Source organism: Podarcis liolepis (genome assembly GCF_965112155.1).
Source record: "Podarcis liolepis genome assembly, chromosome: 7".
Classification (NCBI taxonomy): Eukaryota; Metazoa; Chordata; class Lepidosauria; order Squamata; family Lacertidae; genus Podarcis; species Podarcis liolepis.
Genome location: NC_139561.1, coordinates 69,198,366 through 69,225,601, shown reverse-complemented (window position 1 = coordinate 69,225,601; position 27,236 = coordinate 69,198,366). Strand labels below are relative to the sequence as shown.

Below are 27,236 nucleotides of genomic sequence, written 5' to 3'. Positions count from 1 at the left end.
AGGCTTCTGCTGAGGAGGGCAGAACCTTAGTTAATTTAGTACTGTACTTTCAATGCTTTTTGTGGATGGGAGGGGGGGCAGCTACACCCATACGCCCTATGCATGTTTATCAGGGAGTAAGAGCCCGTTGGGTTCAAGGGGCTCTTACTCCCAAGATACTCCCTGCATCTGACTGCGGCCTTAGTGAGATAAGAAACACATGCATGCAGTGAGGTGTCAGGAGTTTTGCGTGTTACTTTTTACCCGCTGCTTTGGACGAAGAATAATGAATAATTGCAAAAGCAACGATACTATTCTGGTGGTCCCGTTGCGGCTGTTGCAGCTGAGAAGCGACTACCTGCACACGACCACCCGCCGCCTCGCACCGACCAATTTCCCCAAGGGTTGCAATCGGAGCCCCACCCGCCTCCGCCCACCTCCCCAACAAAGTTAAATCCGAGCTCCCCCACATTACGGCCGTGGGGAGCAAAAGTAGTAATTGCTCGCGGCCCCTTTAAGGCAGGAGGCAGCCGGAAGTGCTGGCGGCCGAGTCGTGGAGACTCCTGCGCATGCTCGCTCCTTCCTTCTACTCACCCTCCCCTCCCCCCTGCTTAACAGCCCCGGACTCGGCCGCTCGGAGACGGTAAGGGGGGGAGGGAGCAGAGGGCGACGTTGCTGCCGCCACCGCCGCGCTACGGGAGCCGGGAGGGACCAGGACGGGACGCAGAGTGCGTAGGGACGAGGGAGGGGGGCTGCGCCTAGAGTTGCGCACGGCCACCGCCGCCGTACGTGCCGCCGCCGGGAGAGCGGACGTCGCCGCGCCACTGCGGGAGGAGGGGAGGGGGGAAGGAGGGAGGGGGGAAGGAGGAGGAGGCTGCTGGCGCGTCGTCCGCTGGCCTGGAGCGAGAGGGAGGTGGTGGTAGTGGGCGTGGCCGCGGAGAAGCCACACCTCTGCTCCGGGGATCCCCGCCCACTTTCTTTCCCCATCTTGAGGGCCTGTGAGGGGGCTTCGAGGGCAGGGAAAATGGGCGCGGAGCGGAAGCCGCGCTTTAGGGTTTCCCTCAGGCACTTTTGGGGCAGGGGTTTTTAAAATAGTAGTAATAATAATGACGACGACGACGATAATACTGAGCTGAGATGCTCTGGTCAGAGGCGAAGTGACCAATGGTGGGAAAAGGATTACTTCAGCTGCTGAAATTGCCACCTTTTTCTTAAAAAATAAAATTTTAAAAATTGCTTTCCTGAACTGGACAGCAGTGCCTTTTAGCAGAGTCAAGATATTATTGATATAGCTGCACGTTTGTTTGTTTATTTATTTTGAGAGAGAAGCTTCATGTCCTGAGGCTCTTAATAAAGAAATAATGTGTCCCTCAAGAAACTGAAACCCTCTAAAAAGGTGAGGAATGCCAGGCATGGATGGAATTAAGCATTTAAGTTAAAACATTATAAAGCCCCTCAAAGTTAATAGAATAAAGTTCTGGAAAAGCCTTCTAGCACTGGGTTTATTATTTATTTATTTATTTATTTCAGTTACAGCAAGGAGCAGCATAAAACAACTGTCCTTCCAAGTACATAATGGAAATAGCTCTGCAAATGCATAAACAATATATGAAACTTGCTCCCACAGAATTTGGTGGCGGTCCCTAACTTAACTTCAAAACATGGTGCTTGGGTAGTTTGTGTTCAAGAGGAAATTATGGGTTCAAACAGCATCGTTGGACAAGTATCCCCTTGCTTTAGGTCCTATTCCTTAAATAGTTTTGATGTAATAAGATCTGTGGGGTGGGTGTGTAGGCAAGAAATGGCTTTCATTTGTAAAAGATAAATAATGATTAAAGGGTAGTTGTGATTCCTGGATTAGATAGCAATTAAAACCATAAAATGTGCATTTTTTATTTTTTGTCAATGACGTAGCGATGCCAATGGGTATAAATTATGCCTCCGATGACCCCGATGTAGACTGCAGTTCTGGTGAATGTGCAGTTTATCTCAAAAATATATGCCAGCTGGAATCCCAATCCTTTAAAAGCCTGTTTCCCAGTACCCAGAGTGTTTGTCTCATCATTTCATTATGGCTTCAATTTCTGGGCTATATGCTTATGGAAAATTGGTGGTGGAAGAAAGCAGGGGTTTTTTCACCTGAAGAAGAGAGGATTGTGAAAGAGCAAACATTACCTGTTAACTGCTTGAAGGAGATGGGAAGGATAAAGGCAGAAATATGATTTCATGGACTATCTCAACATTGAAAGCACACTCTTTACCCATAATAATAAGCAGCTAGGCATTCTGAATTGTCAAACATAATATAGTCAATGCCTATGACCCTACTTATCATTATTAATTCTAATCAACCCGAAACTGTAGCTGTGGTCTGTTGTATACTTACCTGGATGTAAACACTATTCAGTAGGACTTCTGAGTCTAGGAAGGCTGCAAGTATTGTGATCACTTCAAATCAGTGGGCTTTTCTTTTCAGTAAATATGCATAGTACCTTTAATAATTTGTTTACTGAACTTGGTTGTCAACAATTAACTTCCAGATCTACTCCTTCATCACTATCTAGCAGACAAAAGGGCCTAATTTGTGGACTTCATTTATACAAGATAGGATGACCATCACTAGCTCAGATCACTTTAAAATTCATTGAGGATGGGTTTATCAACAGCTATGAGGCATGATGGCTATATGCAACTTTCGGCTCAATGGTACTATGTCTCCAAGTTAAAATAGGGAAGCCCAACAGTAGATGCCTGCTGGCTCATATCCTGTTTGTGGACTTCCCAGAGGTATCTGACGTAGAAATAAGATAACCGACCAAATGGACAGTTTGTCAGACCCCTGATGGCTATTCCTATGATCATAATGCAAAAAAAGCAAAAAAAGAAATTTTGCTTTCTGTGTCTTACCAAGCCAAATGAATAATGGAACAGATACTCTTCTTTCAATAAGAGCCACATAGTAAATTTTCTTAATACTGTAGGGAAGAACCATAGCTCAGTGTTAGAACTTTGAAAGTAGAAGGTCCCAGGTTTGGGGCCCTGTCACTTGGTTGAAAATAGTTGGTAGCTGGTGAGGTGGGATGGGGAAGGACCCTCTAGCTGGGACCCTGAATAACCACTGCCAGTCAGAGTAAACACTGTTGAGTTAGATGGACAGCTTTTTAAGAATATATATACACTGTACTTTTAAAGCACATTCAAAACCCATTTTCTGCCTTAAAGAATTTTGGGCACTGTAGTTTGTTAAGGGTTGCAGGGAATTTGTTCCTTTGAGGATTAAACTACAGTGGCCATAATTATTTGATGGGGGAAATGTGCTTTGAATGTGATATCAGTGTATATGGTATGTACTCTGCCTGTGATAATAAACCAAGCTACACAACTCTTTATAGTTATCAGGGACGGTCCCTATTTTTTGTTACAGGTCTCTGTAAAAAATACTGTGTTTGCGTTTTGTTGATGCCTTCTTAAAATAATGCTCCTAGTGTTGTCTTCTTCAGGGTCTTTAGAACTGTGTGGGGCAATCCTATAAGTGTCTACTCAGAAATAAGTCCCACCCATTTCTGTGAAACTTCCTCTAAAGTGCATGAAAACTAAGGCAACATGTTGAACAAAGCCTGCCATTTCACACATGACAGGCGCTGAAGTACATTTTGCATTGTAATGTTAATATTGTCAGACAACTGCAGTTTTGTAATATGAACCATTGGGGGGGGAGCCATGTTGGTTTTTAAATGGATGGAGGGTATTGATTGAAAATGAAGTTAATGGGCGTATAGTTTTTAGCAACATGGAATGGTGGTGGTGGGCTCCTCCTGCCCAGACAGCCTGCATCTCCTGTCTTCCCTAGCCTGACTCGTGATCACTATAGCAGTAGCCTTCTAACATTTCAAACCTGGTACCTACCTACCTACCTTTCAGCCAAACATGCATTTTAGGGAGCAAGCATTTTTTTATTTTGACTATTTAGCTGTACCGTAGCAGAGTTGCTGTGTAGCCTGTGACCTGGTAGTGGTCCTGACCTACTAGTTGAAGACCAATGCAGCAGTATTATTAACATTATTGTTTTAATATTTATTGCTCATTTTTCAGTTTAAGGTTCCAGGGCAGGTTACAGCACAACACAAGTAATGCAACTTAAAACCAAATAAAAATCACAGATGTACACAAAAATCAAACATTTTGGGGCTTCAATTTTGGACACTGATGTTCGCTTCGGCTGAACCCTTTCATGTGATTCAGAGAGGGGACAGAGAGAAAGCACAGGCATATATAATCTCTTGAATCTTGAACTGCTAAATGGAGTGTCTGTGTGTTCCCTATGCTCCAGTTGCCCCATAATATAATTTTGAATTGTGAGAGGAATCGTAGGAGTGTTACTTTCTGTCTTTACGGCACGTGGTATGGCTCACAGCTTGCTAGGACTGTTGCTTAATTAAATAAATCTGCTAGAGAAATCCTATGCATGTGTAGTGAGTCTTAGACTCACTTAGAAGTGAGTCATGTTGAGTTTAAAGGACTTTACTCCAAAAAATTGTATGTAGGATTGAAACCCTTAATCAATGAACTATTTGAATAAATTTGCCAGTTCTGCAGCAAGATAAAAATTCGGTCCTTCCAGAAGAGGATAGGACTCCTGCATCTTTTATAGTTGTCTTGCAAGATATACCTGCTGAAATTCATTGTACACAGCAGGCAAAAGTGCAGGCGCCCTGTCTTCGTTTGCATCTGACCATATTGCACCAGTTTGAGAGAAAGGGGCATGTCTCTGAATAAGGTGATGAATGTTCTCTGCAGTTTTTAGATGTGCTAGTATTAGAAAATATAAATAAAAGAAAAAGAAAACAACTTTGGGCAAGCCAGTGCAGCCAGTAAAGCCTTGGCACTTTTCCCTTCCTAGGACTTCAATGACCTAAAGACTGAGCAACTCAAATGTGATTTTTATGAGCTGTTGCTACAAGTGGTAGTGCATGTGGTCACTTATGACATGTTAAGGTTGTGCTAGAAAAAAATCTCTTTCATTATTTGGCCAGAGATTATAACTTGTTTGTCCTTGCAAAAAACAAAACAAAACCCAAAGCCACCTTCTTATTTCTTGCTACAGCACACTTGTCTTCCATTCTCTTGGACTTCATGTGGGCAAATGGCAAATGCTGAAGTAAGCATCCCTGTAGGGGATGTTGTCGTTGTGCCAACTGAAGGAAATGAAGGGGGAAACCCAGAAGATACCAAAACTCAGGTGATATTACAACTGCAGCCAGTGCCACAAGGGTAAGTTGGCAAGTCATCAGCTAGGTGTGTTTCTGTGATTCTGTGTAAAATTCAGTCTTGGGTGCAGCATTTAGAATTGTTGAGATGCAAGTCCACAGGGTAGACCTAAAGGAAGGCAGTTGTGTGCAAGAGAGAATTTCAACTAAAGTTTCTAGATCTCATGCCTCCAAAATAGTTCTGAAAATGCGAGGGCAATACCAGTATGTTGTAGGGATGCAATTTTGAGCTTTCATTTCACAGCTGGAAAGGGGACATGTATTTGCAGCCCCCCCCCCAGTCTATGATTTAGGGTCTGAGGTTGGGAAGAGGAAGTTAGTTTATAAACTAATTCCATTTTACTTGACTCGCCGAGAAAGGCCTCGGGTGGTGATCTCAGCATTTGAGCAGGCTGATTATGGAGGCAAGTTTTCCTTCACATTCTCTGGTTTAAAGCTATGCAAAGCTCTAAAATCATTTCTGTGCTTTACATAATGCGCTTACCAGTGGGTACTTTCACAGCAGGGTTTATCAAGAGAGCTCTGAGACCAGTACGGCTGTAGTGGCCGTGGAAACGCACACCATACACAAGCTTGAAGAAGGCATTGGTAAGTTTCCTCTGTGGCGATATGATCCATTGACACCATTTCAACAGAGTTGTCATGGAGCATAATTTGCGGCTTTTGTGTACCAAGGTTCTCCTACTCCCATGGTTGGGTGGATATGAAGGTAGGGCCCCAAGAGTAGTAATAAGAGTGCTATGTTGTCCAAAACCAGTTCAAGCAAGGTCTTATAGAAGCCATGATGGTTAATGTAGGCAGAGACTCCATTCAGATGTAATGATAAGTCATGGTTATCCATGATCATGCCATCCCTTTCCCCTTTGCATGTAAGGTGAGAAGAGTAGCCTTTACTTCTAGTTAGCATCAATAATAATAATAATAATAATAATTTATTATTTATATCCCGCCCATCTGGCTGAGTTTCCCCAGCCACTCTGGGCGGCTCCCAATCAGTGTTAAAAACAGTACAGCTCAATGTTTTCTTTGAGTGCAGCACACTCCAGTTTGTGTGACCATAGCTTGGTGCATTTGGTTAAGTGAGCCAAACACTTGCCTCTCCCTTTAAGGAAGGGGCTGTAGCTCAGTGGTAGGGCACGTACTTTGTGTGCAGAAGGTCTCGGGTTCAATCTGTACACCTCCAGGTAAAAGGATATCTGGCAAGCAAGCTGGGGGAAATGTCTGCTTGAGATCTTGGAGTGTCGTTGCTGCTCACTGATGAAGCAGTAGTCTGACTTGATACAAGGCAGCAGCATATATTTATATAAATGGCATGTGCTTTCCAGAGGAATGGTCTCTTATTTTCCCTTGCTTCTACCAACAGACCCCAGCACCATCGAAACAAATGAAGAAATTGAGATTGCCTACCCCATCACCTGTGGAGAGAGCAAAGCCATTCTGCTCTGGAAGAAATTTGTTTGCCCAGGAATCAATGTCAAATGTGTCAAGGTAACAGCACAGTAAAGCTGTCCTTGCCAGCTCCCCACCCCCACCCCATTCTCTGTTGCTTGTTTTTTGACATAACTGTTTTCATTTATTTATTATTTTCTAGTTTCACTGGAATTTCCATAGGAGGATTATTTGAAGTACATGCAGGCCCCACTTTCCAAATGCTCATTATACAGAATTATCTGAATATAAGGAATTAGTACCCAAACTGCACTATACACACTGCATATTCAGATATCCAAATAGCTGGACCTGTGTGTAGTACTGTAAGCAAATAAGCAGCCTTAAGCAAGCTTTAATTTTTTGTGTGTTTTGCTGGTCTGCGACAGCTGTTTCAACAGAAACCATGAGGAAGGGGAGGGGGAGAGATTGGATAAATAAGAAAGCATTTTGTTTCCTTCCTTGTTTGCCTTTTGGAAGGTTTTACAGTTTTTTCCCATAGTTTGGGGGTCAAAATTCTGTGATTGGGAACACGTTAGAAATTTCCCCATTGGAACAAATGAAGACCGCCAACTCGTTATATGGACACCCACCTAATGTACTGTGTTTGGATAGTGGGATGTGTGTGTGTGCACATTTCCTAGTGTTGGCACTATCAGTTCAGGAGGCAGAATCTTGCTTGTAGGCTTTCTGGAGGCCACTATAGAGAAAGGATGCTGGACTAGGTGGACTTCTAATCTGACTCAGCAGGATTCTTCTTATGGAAATCCCACCTGGGGCAGATGTAAGGGGTTTGGGAGGTTTGAACCATCTTATTAATTAGCCTCTATTTTGCCTCCAACCCGTTTACGCTGGGCAGTTGGTTTCAGCCAGTAATTGTATGCCCCAACTTATAGGGAACTGGCAGGGGCCATCTTGTAGCAGTGTTGGGAAAAGAGAATATGGAATCCTGAAGGTGCTCCATTGGTCACCGCTATCCATACATTTTGTGATAAAGCCTTGAAAGACAAATGTGAAAAGTCTGGCATGTAAGTCTGGATGGAGGTAATGGTAAAAGGGGCCCAGTTTCTAACCCAACATCAGAGGAAGCACATCACACCAACTAGTCAGTGGTGGGAAGTAGATTAAGGTGTGTGAATAGCTGAGCTGGCCCACTTAGCACGCCTGCCATGTCTGCTGATTCTCTGGTACGCCACAGGACTGACCAATGGGAACCAGAACACTCCGTCCAATTAATCCAGCGATGGACCCAGTTGTGATTCCAGTGAGACTTGAAATTACTTCAATTTGCTGATTCTTTTTCCCCGTTTCCTGTAAGCCAGCCCTGCAGCTTATCAGGGCAGTAGCATAATTGGATCCTGAAGCAAGATTGGATCCTGAAGCAATGGCAGGAGGTGCCTCTGGAAATGACTTGGAAATGAGACCTCACAACTTCTCTATAACCGCACACTTGAGGCAGAATAGGAATGCAGGGTATCTTGTCCTCAGTCTTGAATTAGGAGATGCCGTATTTTGACGCGAGTGTTGGGGCTCACAAGTGAGTTGTGCCCTGGCCTAAGGCAATTCATAGTAGTGTCATTGCCACTGTCTTTGTTTCTTGTTGCCTGGGATGTTTTGCTTTGTTTCTGAAGGCAAATAAAAACAGGTGATCAGGTGCAAAGAATGACAGAGCACAAGAGCCCTGTGGGACTAGACCTAAGCCCTGTCTAGCTCAGCATCCTGCTTTCTGCAATGGGCAGCCAGATGCTTCTGGGAAGGCCACAAGCGAAATGCGAGGGCATGATCCCTCCCCACTCTCCTACTCTTGTTTCCCAGCAATTGGCATTCAAAGCATTTTCCTCTGATCCTGATTAAGCCTGGTGAACCTGTAATAGCAGTGTTGGAGTTGAGATTTTTGCAGATGCTGTTTGTCATGTAGAATGAAGAAAGCTGTATTAAAGATACAGTATCCCTCCTGTTCTCCCTTGTATCTGATCATTGCAGAGAGAAGAGCAGAAAGATGGCCTTGCATCATTTAATATTACATTAGTGTAAGAGAGGGTACCGAGAGAGAAGAATAAAGTACGGTACTTTTTTTCATGCAATGCAAGTTAAACTGTGGAACTCGCAGGAGGTAGTGATGGCCACCAGCTTGGATGGCTTTGAAAAATGATTGTACAAATTCATGGAGGACCAGGCCATGAATGGCTACTCGCCATGATGGCTATGCTCTGCCTCCACAATCAGAGGCAGTATGCTTCCGAATACCAGTTGTTGGGGAGAGTGCTAGTGTGCTCAGGTCCTGCTTGTGGGTTTCCCACAGGCATCAGATTGGCCACCGTGAGAGTAGGATGCTGGACTAGATGGGCCACTGGCCTGAGATAGGATACTGGGATAAAGGAAGTCCTGTTGGCCCTTTCTCTCTCTAGATGCGAAACCTAAGTTTACTAGTTCCTGGTGTGATTTGATAAATGTCCACCTGTGATTGATGGCGGCTGATGTGCTGACTTGGAGATGGCTTATGAGACAGAGTGCCTCCCATTTACCCTCTTCTTTCTCTTTGTTAGTTTAATGATCAGCTTATCAGCCCAAAGCATTTTGTTCATCTGGCTGGCAAATCTACCCTGAAGGACTGGAAGAGAGCCATTCGCCTGGGAGGAATCATGCTGAGGTAATGGCCTTCTGCCACTGTAGCAGCCTTCCACCAAAAGCATAATTTTCTGTGCAGTATTCCTCCCGCCCCCATTTAAGTTCCCATCTTTCATTTGTTGGTTAAAAGTGGTGCTGTGGGTTTGGCATGGTGCACTTTGAGATAACAAATGTTTAAGATAGGATTGAATCCTTTTGGCAATTGCATGTTCCGCCAAAGAACGTCAGAAGAGTGTCCTAGGGCAGAAATATGAACAATAAAAACGGAGGGAGTGGCCAATAAATAGCACTTCTTTTCTCAGCCTGGACATGCAGTCCCTATCAATGTCAAATGAGCATTTCCTCTGACCATAATACCCTGGACTTGATGTCTACTGAGATTCCAAATACCTTGGCCTCAGTAATGGAGCAAAGAGGAATCGCTCCATGGCAGCTCCCGCACACTAGACTAAATCTGGGGTTGATAACAATGTCTGGATCAGGATATCAAGGTACTGTTGCTGCCAAGTCCTTCCTACCGACAGCTGACTTGACGGCAGTGTCCCCTGCCACAAAAGGGGGGTGTTCATGGAGTTGCCATTCTTTCTCACCAATGCCAGTGGTAATTCTGGGTTGGCTCGCTTTGGTGATGAGTCAGAAAGCAGCTGAGTCCCAGAAACAGTCCTTCCTGGACTAAATGTGTATGTGGAGCAGATAACCATATTAGAGCTTTACCTTTACCTTTTTATTAGAGCTTTTGCTATGGGGTTGTCCCCACAAAATCTGAATTCTTCAACTTTTATAGATCACAGTCATATACCCTGAAAGGTGGGATAAATATCTGAGAAATAAATACATAAATCTTGCAAATTTGTGATTTGTTTAGTCTCTTTCTTGCAGTTATAAAAGAGGGCAAAGAGCTATGATGGGCACAGAAAGGCCTGCTCAGCTTCCTGATTGGCTTTTGAGATTTTGCCCAATGTTGCCCATAAACTTTTCTAACCTTTCTTTGCTAATTAATTAATTGCATGTATATACCACCTTTCCTTCAAGGACCGCAAGGTACTGTACTTGTTTCTCCACCTCCTCTTATCTGTACAACAACCCTGTGAAGTAGTCAAAATAAAAAAATTCCTTCCAGTAGCACCTTAAAGACCAACTAAGTTAGTTCTTGGTATGAGCTTTCGTGTGCATGCACACTTCTTCAGATACATATCTGAAGAAGTGTGCATGCACACGAAAGCTCATACCAAGAACTAACTTAGTTGGTCTTTAAGGTGCTACTGGAAGGAATTTTTTTATTTTGACTATGGCAGACCAACACGGCTACCTATCTGTAACTGGAACCTGTGAAGTAGGTTAAGCTGAGACAGTGACTCGCCCAAGGTCACCCATGACTGAGTGGGGATTTGAACCCTGGTCTCTCAGGTCCTAGTCCGACACTCTAACCAATGCACCACATTGGCGAAAATTACACTGGGTAAAATTGACAAGAAAGAAGCATGCTGAGCAATACCAGGTTCTGGCATTGTTCTGTGTGATTGCAAAAGTGCCCACTGCCACACGGCCCTGAGTGCCTCAAAAAATGCATCATGCCAAAATTCTTCATCTTTTTGGCTTGAGGACTTCAGGCAAGAATCCAAACAGAAGGTTCATTTCCCACGATCTCTTCTTTTTTTCCATTCTCCTTGCAGGAAGATGATGGATTCTGGGCAAATTGACTTCTACCAGCATGACAAGGTTTGCACAAACACCTGTCGCAGCACCAAGTTTGACCTCCTGATCAGCAGTGCCAGGGCACCGGTGCCAGGGCAGCAAAGCCTGGTACAGACTCCCACCTCCGCTGACGGTAGGGAACAGGTGAACAGGAGTAGAATTCATTCCTGCCATGGGGCACTGCTGTCTACCATTTCCGTCATCCTGTCGTCTCTTAATGAGCTAACGCTAAAACAGTTTTCTTCCTACTCCCTTTCCCCATGAGATTTACTTTGCCTGGGAAGGGACCCCAGTGACAGAACAGTAAAGTGGGAATGGGGCAAAAGTAGTAGACCTTCTGAATTTCCTATCCTTGGGGAAATCATAATGATTTATCTGTTGAACACCCACCCCCCGCCTCCTCTACCCACTGCTGGATCTCTCTCTTTTTAATGAATTCTGAACTGTTTTTCTCTTTCTTTGAGAAACACTTGACAAATAAAGGGGAATTTCCATGGTTCCAGGAAACAATTTTTAAGTGTATAGACAACTGAGAACCTTCTTCTCAGTGTGCTGAATCCTCCCCCTTATTTTTGGTTCTTAAAAATGTGCAGAATGGTGTATTTTACAGCTAAACCATTCAGGTTTTCTTCTGGCAAATTAATACTCTTTAGAGCCTTACCACTGTTCATGCTACAGGTGGCAACAATTGTAGCTTCAAAAAGAAAGAAAGAAAAAAGGGTTGTTGTTTTTTAGAGTGCCACATACAGTACATGGCATGAGTTCCTTTGTAATACAGATTCTAAGAAAGGGGTTTTTCCATTTAATTTTCATTCCTTATTTCATACGAATAAGATTATGATATTTCGCCAACCTTTTAGTCAACTTTTAGTCATGTTAGTGAGAGAAACTTTTCCATTTCCTCTTTTTTCCTCTCTTTTTTTTGCTGCAGTTAGAAGATTAGCTTCAAAGTCTTTATCTGTGGGTGGAACTGAAGCTTTTAAAAAATGCATTAAATCAATCTGATCCTGATTCAGTCCGCAGCTGGTACATTTTATGCACAGTACCTGGGTTTATTCATTTTGCATCAAAAAAATGTTTTCACCAACATAGCCCAAATGCTGTGGCAGTACAAGCTAATTTTTTAAAATAAATCATGCAAATTTGCTTGTAATTCCATATATTTGCTTAATTTACTTTGCTTCTCCTAGTTGTAAAAAGGAGCAAATTGCCAAGCAGAGCAGTGAAGCCCTACCCCTGACCACTGGACATCCTGTTTGGATTACCTGCTGGCTTCTGAAATGTCACCGAATGTTGCCCACACACTTACAAGTGCATCGATATGGACTAGAATCTTGCAAGAAAGAAAGAAAGAAAGATTAGATTCTCAGCATACAGAACAATTTGCCCGATACTAAATCATGCCATTCTGTTGTGCAGTTGCAAAATGGCACATTACTCATGCCCCTGAGTGTATACCAAAAATGTGAATTGTCTTTCACTTCCACCAAATGTGTAAAATAAAATAAGAATAAGAATAATCAGCTGTCCTGTGATTACATTTCAAATATTTAGCTTGTTTTGCCTATGTGGAGTTGAATACCTTGGTTCCTTTTGAAATGTATTTATTTCATTTTGACTTGTAGCTCATCTCATCTCAAAGGCTTGGGATGGGTAAGAAACAGTATGTTAATCATAAAGCCCCAATTGCCAACCTTTAAACCCATGTCTCTCAAATCCAAACATTACCATAAAACTGTGCCCAAGCCACTTAATATAAGCCTGTAGGCATTATACACACACACACACACACACACAAATATTTGATTATTTTTCTTATCGTAATCCTCCATTGCTTGATGTACCATCCTTCATCTGTGGACAGTTCACAACGTAAAAATACAAGATAAAAACAAAATACGTAATAAAAAAAAGAACAAAACGAAAACAAACCCATAACATCCCACTCCAGCTGTACCTGAGAATCTACTATTTGTTGAAATTCCTTCTGTTCCCATAGATTTACTTTTTCCTTTACACTTTTTGTTAATTAAGTGCCTTGCTCGTTGATGGCGGTGCAACTGAGATCTTGATCCTGTTGCATTTTGGGACGTTAGAGCACATCTCGGTCCCTTTCTTCCACAAATCTGGTTGACCATGGCCTGGGCCAATAAGTGAGCCTTGCCTTCTGTCATCTTTGTCTCATCTAAAGGCCAGAGAAAGATGGTGCCTTTTTCCAGTTGGAAAAGGGAAATACATGTAAAATCACACATTCATAGGTCACCTCCCGGACTGTATGTGAAATATTGGCTTGTGCAGCTCAGGCCTGTACATGATGGATTCTACGCATGTAGGTCACATGAAAAAATTATGCCCATGTGTAAGAACATCTGAAGAGCCTGCAGGCAGGGAGGTGTGCTCACTGAGCATGGGGATATGATCTGGCTTCCCTCACTATACTGTTGCTTCTGGATAAGTTTGTTTTCCCCCCTTAACCAGCCCATTATGGCTTCCACATGGAATCTCCCCCCCATTGTTTACCCAGAGTGGACATAGTTTAAAAGACAATTACACCCGCTCAGTATCTGCATGGCTGATGCTTGGAATATACAACATGGGTTTTGTGGTTTTGTCAGCTGCTGTCGTTATTGATCTTTAAACTGGCCCTTGGTTTTTTTACTTTGCTTAGTTCAATCCATGTATTATGAATCAGGGTGGCCGTGTGTGTGTGTGTGTGTGTGTGTGTGTGTGTAGGGGGAAGCTACAGTGGCAGCCTGGGCAGTGAAGCATCTTCAATTGTATCCTCCCTTCTGCAGGAAGCATCACTCAAATTACAGTGTCTGAGGAGAGTGTGGAGGAAGGGATTGAATGGAACCGTGCTCTGACAGCAGCAGTCACCATGGCAACTGAGGAGGGAATCAAGAAGGACCCAGAGGAGATTTCAGGTATGTCTCTGCTGTTTGCCTGAATGGCTTAGCAGCCCACCTACCTGGCTCCCCCTCCCCATCTTCAGGCAGCAAAATGCTGCAAAGAGCTATGTTTGTAATTTTATTTATTTAAAACATATCTCACCTTTTCTCCAGAGAAATCAAGGTGACTAACAACAAATTTTATAAAACCGTAAATTATCAAATTCAAAACCTCTTTTTTACAACTGAACACTAAAACACAAAGTTGATATTAGTGATTTTTTTTTTTTTGCAAGGGGGCAGGACATTTTACGCATGTTTTAAAAATCGAATTTGCGTGTAAAACTCCACACTTCACTTCAAAACCCATGGGGCTCCCCCCCCCATATTCAACATTTGAATTTCCAAAATTCTGATTTGAATATTGAGTTGTTAAGTGAGTTTTTCACAGGTGGGGTCTGATGGATAGGATGGTGAGCCGCGTAAGATCATTTTATGGTTAATATGGAGAGGGGGTTTTTTTGGAAGGGAAGAAGTGGGGTTAGCAGAGAGCTGACCTGAAGATCATTCTCATGGCCGTAGATCAGGGATGGAGAACCCACAGCCCTCCAGATGGTCCTGGATTCCAGCCCCAGCCAATGTGGCCAGTGGCCAAGCATGATGGGAACTGTAGTCCAGGAACATCTGGAAGGCCAAAGATTCCCCAACCCTGTTGTAGATGGCAACGCATCAGCTGTCAGCTAGAGGCGGCTATTTGGACACTACAGTGGTACCTCGGGTTACATACGCTTCAGGTTACAGACTCATCTGACTCAGAAATATTACCTCAGGTTAAGAACTTTGCTTCAGGATGAGAACAGAAATTGTGCTCCGGCGGCACGGCAGCAGCAGGAGGCCCCATTAGCTAAAGTGGTGCTTCAGGTTAAGAACAGTTTCAGGTTAAGAACGGACCTCCGGAACGAATTAAGTACTTAACCCGAGGTACCACTGTATTTCAATTATTGGCTGGTTCATACAGGCATGCACATTGCTCAGCAGTGCCTCCTTGCTTGATGGCTTGTACCTAAATGTGTGAACTCCCTGAAGTACTGAGTTTGAAAAATCTGCCCCCCTCCCCTTTTGGAAACTGAGGCACCATATGCTAATTGGTGCTAAAATTTGGAAAGCTCTGCTTTCAATCTCAGTGACTGTTTAATTGTGCAAATCATCAATTGTTTTTTCAGTCCTCACTGGCTGCTCCTCCTAACAGCTAGTATTCAGTGGCATACTGGCTCTGCAACTAGAGGCGCCATTGACAGTCTTATCCTCCATGAATTTCTTTAATCCAGGCTGGAGGTCCAAAACAACAGGCTGGCGAAGGCTGATCTAATCCTTCCAAGTCCAGCACAGTCCATGTGTAATGCCCTGTGATTTGGTATTTTTAAAAATATCCAACGCCTCCACCACAAGGATGGCTTCAGTTGTCTTATTTAGAACATACTGTTCAAGCAACAAAAAGAACCCAGATTTGCATATATTGCTTTACTTGAAATATATGCTGCTTTTCAACCTGACCAAGTGTGTCCAAGATGGGTGAGAATGAAAGAAAACGGACACACAGCAAGATGAACAGATTTTGGGAGGCTGGTGAAGACACGTGGGAGGAATGCAGATATAAAATGCCCACTTCCAAGTGCTCAGATATTAATGGTGCTGCTTTAGCTGCTACAATTGCTGTTCTTTAAAGGCTTTCCAATGATTTGGGGGCAGGGTGTGATGGGATGTAAAACAAACTTCTAGAAGTCATGAAATGTAGCTTTTATAGCAATATGGAATTTCCTAGTACTGCTCTCTATATTCAGAGTTGAATTTGATTATTATTTTTTGCAAGGTGAGTGCCCTGATGGCTAGTTTTACAGCACAGTTCTATGCAAGCCTATTCATGACTAAGCCCCATTAAATTTAGCAGCACGTGCTTCCATGGAAATGTGTGCAGCTTTGCAGCCTTAGAAGCCAGTTTCCAGAGATGCCTCCTGCTATACAGTGTTTTGCTGGTCTTGGCATGATTGCCAGTATAGCTTTGCAGTCTAATTGCCAACTGATCCTTCCTTCCAAATCTTTCTCTTCCCTTGTGCCAGAGGACACACTGATGTTCTGGAAAGGAATCGCTGATGTGGGGTTAATGGAAGAAGTTGTCTGCAACATTCAGAAGGAGATAGAAGAGGTGCTGAGAGGTGTTCAGGAGAGGCTTGGCCAGTCACCCTTCCAGGTTACCGGTGGGTAGGAGGTCAGCAGTCTCCATGTCAATATGAAATGACTACCAGTGGGATAGACTTTCATGCTCTTTTTATCTTTGTGACGTGTAGCTGTGCACTGTATTTAATAAGTCAGTTTATAATCCTCCCTTCAGTAACAGGACTCCCAGGGCAGTGTATGGTTTGAAACTTAAGAATTTTCTAAAATAAATAAAAGTAGCCCCCCAAAAGAGTTTTATTCACTCACAGTACATTCATTCTAGTCACACCCATTCATTTCAGTAGGTCTGTTCTGAAAATTGCAGAAGCCACAGCAAAACTCACTAAAATCTAGAATGGCTGTAAAACAATACTAATGTTGCGATCCCATAAACCCCCCTAGTGGGGAACTGAATGGGGCTTAGTTCTCGGCAGACATGCATAGTATTGTGTTGTTACCAGCCATAAAACATATTGGAATGGCCAAGCAAATAAAAGTAAATATAGTCTTCACCTTATGCCCAAAACGCATCAACATCAATGCCAAGCGAGCTTGTCTGGGAAGTGCCATGACCAGGTATTGACTACTTGGGGTGGGGAAAATAATTACTTTAGAATATTTATATTCTTCTTTTCAACAAAAAAAGTTATCTCAAGTGGTTTCCATAGTAAAACAGGGCAACAAGCAAACACATTATGTTTCCTAAATCATTTCCCCCCTAAAGCTACTAGAATACTCAATGCAGTTCATAAGAGTCTTGTAGTCTGAATCGGGAAGGTGGGCATAAGCAGCTCTTGGCTTTCAGACCTCTTGGTGAAGGCCATTGGAGGTTTGGGGGTCAGTGATGTAAAAGTCCTCTCTCTGTCCTTCTAGTTGCTGTGGTTGCCTTTTCAGGGCTACATTGGCCATAAGGGGAAAGTCTCCAGTACAATACAGTAATCAGTTGGCTTGATGGATTATTGTGTTTTATCCTACTCTTCCATAAGGGAGCTCAGGGTGGCATACATGTTTCTCCTGCTTCTGTTTTATTCTTGCAAAGAGCTAGGTTAGACACACACAGAAAGAGAACACGCATGCTATATGTAACTGATTTCTTTGTCACTAACACACAGCATGCGAACCAGCATGCATAAAAATGTAACATGGGGATTTGCTTTGAGATGCCTGGGTTTTGCTTTGTTTATTATTATTTTAATTAAAACGATTCCTTTCCCCAGTGAAACTTCCACAGCAGTTTACATAATACCAATAAAGTCAAATCAACCAGTCCCTGCCCATGCGTATACATAACACAAAAGGAAAAAGAGATAAGGAGGGAAGAAAAAACAAGCTCTAATTCAGTAATAGTTCTTACATTGACCAAATGAAATAGAACAGGAGCTTTTCCGTGCCAACTGATCGTTATAAGGGTACTGTGCAGGATTTTCTTTTATAGGTTGCAGTTCTAAACTAGGAAACACAGTGGGAGTTACTTCTGAGTAAACCTATACAGTGGTACCTTGGTTCTCAAACTCAATCCGCTCTGGAAATCTGTTCGACTTCGAAAATGTTTGGCTGATTGATTGGCTGATTGGCCCCAGAAACAATGCCGAGAGCCAAAACAGACGTTCGGCTTCCGAAAAATGTTCGCAAACCAGAACACTTACTTCCGGGTTTGCGGCGTTTGAGAGCCGAATTGTTTGTCAACTAAGCCAAACGGGTAACCAAGGTTCCACTGTATCAGATTGTGCTGTAAATGGGCCAGATGTGGATGGGATGCATGGATGGCTGAAATAGCTCTCGCTTGCATTTGCACAAGCATGCCACTGACTTGCAGTCACTGGGAAACAACAGTGGGATATATGATTGCCCTCGTATCCCTTCTGTGGGCTTCCCATAGTCATCTGGTTGGCTACTGTGGAAAACAAATTGCTAGAGTAGATAGGCCTTTAGTTGATTCAGCAGGACTCTTCTGATGTTCTTAAGGAGACTTCTAGCCTAATTCTCAAAGGCCTAGTTTCTGCTTTTAATCAAACATCCAAGGATCTCACTGCCAATGTTAAATGCCAGCAGAGATGCTGTGATGTCCCAAAACAACAGTTTTCCATGTGTGGTTCTTGAGAGAGGAACTGTCAAGAGGAACTTTTCATGGCTTTTGATTTTGATTTCCTTCTGATGTAAATCTTGACCCATTGTACTGTATTAATTTATTAATATTCAAAATGAAGATGATGTAAACTACCTCTGTACTTCATTCAAGATCACTTGTGTTAGCTACAGAAGCATTAGGTAATGCAATACTGGCGAAGAGGTTCAAGCTGTTTGTGATGAGGTGCTCTCTCTCTTTCTTTCTGGATGTTGGATTCCGTTTAGAAAACCAGACAATAACCCATGGAAGTTTTTCTGTAGATGCTGCTGTCCTAAATAATGTTGCTCACACTTTTGGCCTGATGGACACTGTCAAGAGAGTGCTGGACAACAGGAAGAGTCAAACGGATCAGGGAGAAGAACAGATTCTTTATACTCTGGCAGGTATGTTAATGACTGGGAGCACGTTTCTTGGAATGCTCTAAATCTATCATCTCACTGTGCAATAAATGTGTTTCTGTTGTTCATTTCGCCTCACAGCCTAGTCAACTTTTCTCAAGACTGCCCTTCTGCTAAAGAGATACTGCAATTTCTTAGTATTCGGATTCCCGTATTCCGTTGCTGCCACCAATGTTCTCCAGTGCCTGTATCATTTTGTAAACTTGGTTTTTTTCCTTTTCAAATATTCTGTGAGGACAGTGTGCTTCCCTGCTATACAATTTTGGCCCAAGAGTGCTATTTTTAGCCTTGTCGTTTTTAAAAAACAACAACTTGCATTTGCAAGACAGCCCTCTCCTTTTTTGAAGCAATGCCCCAGTAGTCGTTGTAGTGGTAGTAGTAGCCCCTGCTACAGTAAGTTATGGAGCAAGGCTGTAGCCTTTTTCAGGAAGATCCATATCTTCATGGTAGAACACATGCTCTGCATGCAAAAATAAATAAATCCCAAGTTCAATCTTTGGCAGCTTCGGTAAATGCTCAGGTAGTAGGTGTTGGGAAAGTCACAATGGACAATACTGAGTCAGATGAACCAATGATCCGACTTTGTATAGGGCAGTTCCGTAGGTCCAGAAGGACCCAGGATTTAGGCTTCTTACAGTAGGAGGTCCTGGCAGTGAATTGGCTCAAAATAGTCAACATCTATTGCCATTCTGAGTCCCTCCCTTTCTTACGATATTTCCCACAATCATTTTTTTAAAAATGCAAATAGCAGTCATGGGAGATGCTCTGGACTGTGGGGAGTTTTTAACCATTTCCCCTTTTATGGTTTCTCTCTCTCTCTCTCTCTCTCTCTCTCTCTCTCTCTCTCATCTTACCTGCTCTTTGCATTTGGAAGAAAGCTCCCTTTGATGCCAATGGTGACTTCCCTTGCTATTTAAATAGAAGTTAGAGGACTTTTGTTGTTACTGTGACTCCCTTTCCTTGGTTCCTAAAGTCCTGACACAGTAACACCCACACACAGAGAGGCTAATATGGGTAGGGTGTTTCCGGCTATCCTACCCCTTGCCTTCAGAAGTTTACAAGCTGCTCTAGGAGAGAGATTGTGAGCAACATCATGGGAGGGGCTTTTCTCAGACCAAGCTCACTTATTATTTTGGCTTTTGGATGTTGTTAATATACTTTTGCTATATTTACAATGCTAAAATGTTGGTGGGGGTTGTATGTTGTTATCTTTGATTGTTTTGTTTCTGTATCATGTTATTAAAAAATTGTTCCTGTATGGTTTGATTTTGAAATGCATTTCTGTTTTTGTTTTTTTGTTTTTGGGGGTTTTTTTGTCATGAGCTAATTTGGGCATGGTTTCTTTCCTTCTTCTTTTTTGTAGAAAAGTGACACACAAATACAGTAAAATTACAAACAAAAGAGTACTGGCATTCTTAAAATGTGCATTTTAATTGCATTCATACCTAGTTTTTCCATAAGTTAAAGCACTGCTTCTTTACCTAATACCAATGATTATGTTTTGGCATGTGTGCATATGTGTGTTCCACTTCCTTTGATAACTATTGTGTACAGTGACTTTTTAAATTTAAGATTATTGGTAGGGTTAGTATTAGCTGTGTATGGATTTCCATTTCTTGCCAGAAGGTATGAATTGCATACCAATGCTCTGGATTTCTGTACACAAGTATGATAGCCTCTTCCCACAGTTTTCTAATGTTTGAGGACACTTTTGATGGTTTAAATACATGCTGTAGGCTTGAATATTTAACACATGATGCATCTTTCATTCTAATAGCTTGTTGCCTGCCTTACATAGCGTTGCTCTGGGGAGGTTAGTATTTAGGGAGATAGATTCTTGGCTGTCATTTCCCCCCTTCCACCCCCTTCCCATTTTTGTTCCCTGAAAGAATTGGATTTGTCTGCAGAGGCAATCTGTTCCGCCCACCTTTCCATCCTTTTGATGGGGAGCAGCAGAAGTGGCTGAAAACTCTTTCCCTGCCAAGAAGCTGCTTTGCTACTCTTGCGAAAATAATCTGTTTTTTCTCACTCCCCCCCCTTTTTGGCGCTTTGAGGAGCCCCTGTATTCTTGGCAGCTTCTCAAAGGTTTCTCCCGCTTGACTGTGTAACTTAATTTTTCCTTGCAGACCTGGACCGCCAGCTGGAAGAGCAGAAGAAGTTTGCCAGGGATCAGAAGCTCAAGTCCCAGACTGTTCAGAACGTGGTCCTCATGCCCGTCAGCACTCCCAAGCCGCCTAAGAGGCCCCGGCTGCAGCGTCCAGCCTCGGCCACAGTCCTGAGCCCTTCCGCCCCCATCCAGCAGCCTCAGTTCACAGTGATTTCGCCCATCACCATTGCACCCATGGGGCAACAGTTCTCTGTGAGCAACATTCCAATGGCAACCATCAGCCAGGGCTCCAGCCCAGTGACTGTCCATACTTTGCCGCCAGGCTCACAGTTGTTCCGCTACGCCACCATGGTCTCTTCCTCCAAGACCAGCTCCTCCGACACGGTGACCCTTCACCCGTCTTCCAGCTTGGCCCTGCTGAGTTCAGCGGCCATGCAGGACAGCAGCACCCTTGCCAATGTGGCCACTGTGGTGAATCCTGTGGAACTGGTGGCCATGGAGTCTGGCCTGACCTCTACCCTCCAGGCTGTCGAGGGCACTTCAGACGAGGGACAGACCATCATAGAAATAGACCCAGCACCTGATCCGGAAGCCGAGTCGGAGGAATCCGGGGCTAAAGCTGTGATTCTGGGAACAGAACTGAGGACTGAGGAGAAGGTGGTGGCTGAGGTTGATGAGCACCAGCATCAGGTCCACAACGTAGAGATTGTGGTCTTGGAGGACTAGCCAAGAAGCCAGATTGTAATGTTGCTTTGGGGTTCATCGATTGTTTATTTGTTTTGCCTCCCTTTTTTCTTTTTCTTTTTTACAGCCTTTCAGGTAAGTTCCCATAGGATATTAAAGGAAAACAAAGATTTTCACATGGGAGAGAGCAGCGTCCATTTTTACTGAAGGGGGAAGGGAAAGGAAACTTATTATCCTGCCTAATCCTAAGCACTCCCACAGAAGGGAAACAAGCCCCTGCTGTTACTGAGATCGCACAGCGTGTGATTACAGCCCATAGACCCAGTTTTGAACAAGACACTTTGTCTACACCTTGTTTACACTTCAATTGTTTTGTCTTAGAAATTAATGAAGCCGGGTACCCGAAATATATCTGACTAATGGATGAGAGTGATTGTGGGGAAGTGGGATCCTTACTTATTCCTCAGCTCTCGACCACCGTAAGAAATTACATTCTGTGTTACCTTATCAACTGTGCTAGACTTTTGATTTTTGCAGAGAGGGGGAGAAAAAGAAATTGCAACACCCCCCCCCCACCTCATCCCGATTTGAGAGACCACAGTCCCCCTCACTCAAATGCTGACGTTTTTTGTTTTTTGTTTAATTGTCTTCTGCAGCAGCTCACACCCTTGAACTGTTTTTGTGGCTCCTAGAACTGGATTCTCAGCTCTCCCTTTTCAAACCTTCCCTGGTGGTTTTTATTTTCAATAGGTGCAGTTACGAGACTTTCAAGAATTGCTTAAACCTTGCACGCACACGCACACATACACACAAATCAGACATAGCTCCCAAGCACCACCTGCCCTTTTGAGTATTGGATTGTCGTCCTGGGTGTATCAAATGTGGGTTGTGCTGTTGCTGTGGGCTCAGCAGGCCAAGTATACCTGCTGCTTACTCTGCATGCTGGGAACCATACCAAGCTTACTAGATAAATATATATATATATATACGTGTGTGTGTGTGTGTGTGTGTGTGTGTGTGTGTGTATGCATGTTTGGTGTTCCTAACACTTTGAGAAATAGGTCAACAGAATTCTAGCCTGGCACATCACTTCAGCAATGTGACTGCCTGGTCTCTCTCTCTCTCTCTTTCTCTCTCTCTCTCCCTCCCTCTCTCTTGTTTCCTTAAGGAAAGGGGAAGGAGTGAAAAGGGATTTTTTTTCTCCTTCCCACTTGGTTCATTTCTCAAAAATTGGAAAAATGAGAAGACTTTGGGGGAATCTGTTCGACAGAAATTTCTAAAGCCGGCAGTAAGAATACAATACTTTGGGGCATGGGTGGAGTGCCATTTGTTTTTTTGTTTGTTCATTTTTTGCATTAAAAATTAAAACAGAAAACAAAGGCTAACTGGATTATTATGGTTCTATCAGGTTCTTCCTCTCTCACCCATTTATCATAGAGCAACCCCATGGAGTAGATTAGGCTGTGGGTGTAACTCGCCCAAGATCACTCAGTGCCTTCCACGGAGTGTGGGGCTATCGTATTCTAACCATGACACCATACTGATACTCAGTTAATGGATATGTAGACTGGGTTGTATCCAGTGCTGTTTTTCTAGAAAAAGAGGTGCCGGAACGCACCATGAACACCTCCCTCTCATTCTCCTGGAATGGCAGTGGCTCCTACCTGAGAGGTGCCGGAACTGAGTTATGGATGGGGAAAAAAGCCTCCAACTAAGCTCGGATCAGAGTAGACCCGTTGTGCCTGTTGATTTCTGTAGCTCTATTCTGATTGGGATTTAAAATTGGAGACACCACACTGTTTATGAAACACTTCCAATTGGACTGGCAATGCCATGTCCTTCCCTTCACCTCTGCAGTCAAAGGGCAACTATTACTTCTCCATGTTAAAGATTGGCTTGCCTAAGGCCACCATATAAGCTCACAGCAGGCAGGGATGATATTCATGCTGATTTGCAGCTCCACCTCTTAGACATGCACCATGACAACTTTCTGTGGTTCCTGCTGCACAAGCGCAACTTGGGTCAGCTATCCACTGCTAATCTCAGTAATCTGTGGATATTTGCTTTTGCACTCAAGTGTGAATGGCTGTCCACTGCTAAATAGACACATATGACTTATAACTCCTTTTCTGGAGGTGCCTGACTTTTTTCCAATCAGTGCATGGAATTGCTGGTTCACAGTTCCACGGGGCATGTGGGCATCTCCAAGGGTGTACGAGGGCACAGTTGGATCTACTGGATTTCTGAACCCCAATTAACAATGACAACAAGAGCATTACTCCCCTAAAGTGTACTGCTGAAATGAATTGGGAGTGGATTTTGTGTGTGTCAAGAGTACTGTGATCTCACTTCAGGGATTCAGAAGAGAGTTCTGGGTTCTGAATTCTTTAATTCATAGTGTGTGTCGTTGTGTGTGTGTGTGTCTTGGCTCCAGTTGTTAATTTTAGAGTTCTGATAACAAAGTAGATTCTGCATGTCTCAGGTCTTGCCAACCCTGTCATAGGGGTCACTTCAAACAAGAGGTTTAAAGTATGCTCCTTAAAAAATGTTGAAATGCAAACGTATTATCGTATGGGTGTGCTTGCTTGCCAGGGCACTGTGCATACTTGCACCTCCCTGTGGAGCATGCACTTGCAAGCACGCTCAGGATTGCCTCTTCATCATGTGTGAAGTTATCTTACATATGGACCTATGGTTTTCATGCCTGCCAAATGAAGAGCGATAGGGTCTTGATCAACTGTTACATCTGTTTCCTTGCAATTTCTCAGAACTCTTCTGAGAAAGAGAAAACACAGTTTTTATCTCATTCATCCTCACAATGATCTGGTGTGGGAGGCTGTGTTGAGTGATGGCATTTTGCATAAGGCAAGCTTGTGTTTATTGCTGAGCAAGGATTGGGAGGTTGAGTGGAGACTGCTGTGAAGGGCAATGCTGGGGCCCCCAAAGTTGCCACCATTAGATTGTAGACAACCACAGTCAGATTATTATCTCTAGCGATTCTGGTTTGAGAACCTTCAAATCTTTAAATGCATTTATTATCATCGTTTGTTTATTTATTTCCTTCCTGGGGCTGCAGAGCATGATGGTGAGGGTGACTATAATTAATAATTTGATTTCTTATTCTGATCTTCACCACAAGGTCTCAGGGAGGGATGCCACAGTTTAAAACTGAGTAGGAAAAGCAGTTTAGGACAAATTACAGTCACAGTGTAGCCTTATGAGGCTTTGCCCTCGGGTGGGAAAAATATTGCACCTGGGAAAGGGAAGTGGGAGTCAACAGACACTCAAGGAATAGTTTCGGAGAAAAGGCTTTTATTTCTAACATCCATGAACTGGTAGAAGGAGCAAGTGTGATAAGTCACAAAAAGCATGCACGAGTTCACATTCATGTGCACAAACATATATACCCCTTCCAGATCCCTCCCCCTTCTTCCAGAGTCCTGCCCCTGAGTTCCTCTGAGCATGAACAGAAAGCTGTCTTGGGACTATTTTGGACTCTTCCCAAGAAAGGGGAATGAGAACGGTTCAACATGTCCAAAGGTGTTGCAACTGAATGAGATAAGATTCGTTTCTCAGGTCTGAGTATTCTTGGCATTGACAGAGGCTATTCATTTGTTTTTAAAAGTAACATTTTGCCTATGCACAGCATCTTGTGATAGAGCAGAGGAGAGCAGAGAAAGGCTGTTTTGGATTTTTAGAAGACAAAAGGAATTCTGGACAGTTTTGAGGCCTGGGGTGATTTCACAGACAGGATGTGGGTATCCTGTCCCTTCAACAGGAATAGGGTGGGCCATGAAAAAAAAATCTTGGGTATGAAGGCCAGGGTAAAAAGAGGTGTGTCTTCAGCATACAATGGGGAACGATATAATGAAGGTACCAGGCACACCTCTGTGGGGAGGGAATTTCACAACCTAGGAGTTGCTACAGAAAATGTCCACTTCCCAGCATCTTCCTGAACCTCTGAGGATGGTGGAACTTGTGTCAGTTTTAACACCTGAGAAGTTCTGCAGGGATGGGGACGGTCTTTCAGATATTTGGGGCCTAAGTCCTTGAGTACAGGGGCTCCCAGTCTGTGGTCCACAGAGCAGTAGTGGTCCTCAGGGCTCATTCAGGTGGTCTGTGGCACGTCCCCATTAAATATTCATATTGATTTTTAATTGCATTTTTATTGCTTCTTTTATTTCTCATACTGTATTGTATTTTATTGTGACTGCAATATGAATTCTGTGGAATTCAAGCTGTAAACTCAGTAAGATACATACAATATAAGAAATAAAAAAGCAATAAAAGTACAATTAAAAACCATACATCATCTAGCCCAGCTCATTACAACTGCTACAACATGCAGAAAAATCATTAAGTGGTCTGCCAAGACCCTTAGCAATTTCCAAGTGATCCATGGTGGGGGGTGTTTGGGAGCCACTGGTTCTGGGCTTCAAACACTAATGGGAGCACTTTGAATTGGGCCGGAAATGAACTGGCAACCAATGCAGCTGTTTTAAAACAGGGCCTATAAAACGTGAATTATTCCTCACTGGACTTCTTTTGTTTGTTTGTATGGAGTGGTTTGTCTGTGTTATGAGAAAAAAACTGCTCCTTTTCCCTTATGGGGTACTCAAGAGCCCATATAGAGTCCTTTTGTAGGTTCTCTTGTTGGTAGGAGAAAACATATACCAACCAGAGAATATTGAGAAACAAAGCAGTTAGTAAGCCTGATCTTTATTAAAGCTGTTGCAACAGGGTGCTCCCCCCCCCACAGGAGGGGGGAGGGACCCCAAGCCATGCGCGCAAACCCTTATATAGACATTTTAAATTGCCCGCTCTGGAGTACAAGAGCACCCCCCAGAAACATCATACATACATCACAGAAGGGGTGTAGCCCAAGACCACCCCCTTAATACATCAGAGAAGGGGCGGAAATCTGGGTGTGTTGTTTCTTCCTGTCTGCCAGGTTACCTGATTGGATTACCTGGGCATCCTGGTCACTCTTGTTATGATTAACTTCTTGTTGTTTAATCGTGTCCGACTCTTCGTGACCCCATGGACCAGAGCATGCCAGGCACTTCTGTCTTCCACTGCCTCCTGCAGTTATGATAACTACTCAGTTCCTAAATCCAGGTCACAGGTCACAGGTCCACACCCTATTCATATCTTAAATGTGCCCTTAAGACAGGATTTGTGAAAGAGACAATGGGGAAATTTCCCATTTCCTTCGACCTTGCAGAGAAATATTTGAGGTCATTTTGGCAGAGAGAAAATTGTTTCAGGACTTTTCCGTGGGTTTCAGACATGTGGTTTACATATTTGTATTGCTTGGTACATTTATGAACATCTATTTTGTATATATAAGACCTTAAAATTCTTATGACATCCGTTTAGGGCTGCACTCAGACAGCACTTTGTTCTGTTTCCCCAAAGTTTCCTTACCTGATAATTTCCAAGGTTGATGTGGTATTTCACAAATTGTAAAAGTAACTTCTGGAAAACTAACAGAAGCTTAGTGTTCATATCCATGTTGCTTGCTTCAGGAAAAGAAAAATCTGTTTGCAACACCCATTGACCTGTAAAATCACAGGAGTTTGCATTGTAATTTCCCGTGAGGGAATTTGGAGCGGCATCCCAATTCCCTGCATACAGCTATTTCCTGCAATTTAAGATTTAGCGTGACACGGCCGGTATATCCATCAGAAGGCCATTCCATAAGGCAGCAGGTAAGGCAGTGTAAAAGGAAACATTGGAATCCTAGATGGAAGCAGGAGCCTTATCACCAGGAAGATCAACCTGCTAACACCCCCATGACTTAAAGTTGTGTGCGTGTGT

At 43.3% G+C, this 27,236-nt stretch overlaps 1 protein-coding gene across 6 annotated transcripts; it reads left to right on the top strand.

Annotated features, from left to right (window-relative positions):
* The first annotated feature begins 515 nt into the window (after positions 1-515).
* Positions 516-22,795, top strand: GMEB1 (glucocorticoid modulatory element binding protein 1). 6 transcript variants are annotated; one of them, XM_083512167.1, is made up of 11 exons: positions 582-622; positions 1,302-1,375; positions 5,084-5,250; positions 5,749-5,834; positions 6,610-6,734; positions 9,221-9,324; positions 10,976-11,130; positions 13,793-13,921; positions 16,003-16,140; positions 18,452-18,610; positions 20,752-22,795. In XM_083512167.1, the coding sequence occupies exons 3-11, from the start codon at positions 5,123-5,125 to the stop codon at positions 21,456-21,458; spliced, it is 1,731 nt and encodes a 576-aa protein (XP_083368293.1). In that variant the 5' UTR covers positions 582-622; positions 1,302-1,375; positions 5,084-5,122; the 3' UTR covers positions 21,459-22,795. The 6 variants fall into 6 exon arrangements, with proteins under 6 accessions (XP_083368297.1, XP_083368294.1, XP_083368295.1 ...); XM_083512171.1 differs by lacking the exon at positions 1,302-1,375 and having other exon boundaries at positions 516-622; positions 5,752-5,834; positions 18,488-18,610; XM_083512168.1 differs by lacking the exon at positions 1,302-1,375 and having other exon boundaries at positions 516-622; positions 5,752-5,834.
* Positions 22,796-27,236: the final 4,441 nt, after the last annotated feature.

Bases quoted from the DNA above. Each gene is read 5' to 3' on its own strand.
- GMEB1 (XM_083512166.1), top strand. From the start codon at position 5,123: ATGGCAAATGCTGAAGTAAGCATCCCTGTAGGGGATGTTGTCGTTGTG. The intron at 11,131-13,792 runs GTAGGGAACAGG...TCCCTTCTGCAG, and splicing joins GACTCCCACCTCCGCTGACG to GAAGCATCACTCAAATTACA. The intron at 13,922-16,002 runs GTATGTCTCTGC...CCCTTGTGCCAG, and splicing joins GGACCCAGAGGAGATTTCAG to AGGACACACTGATGTTCTGG.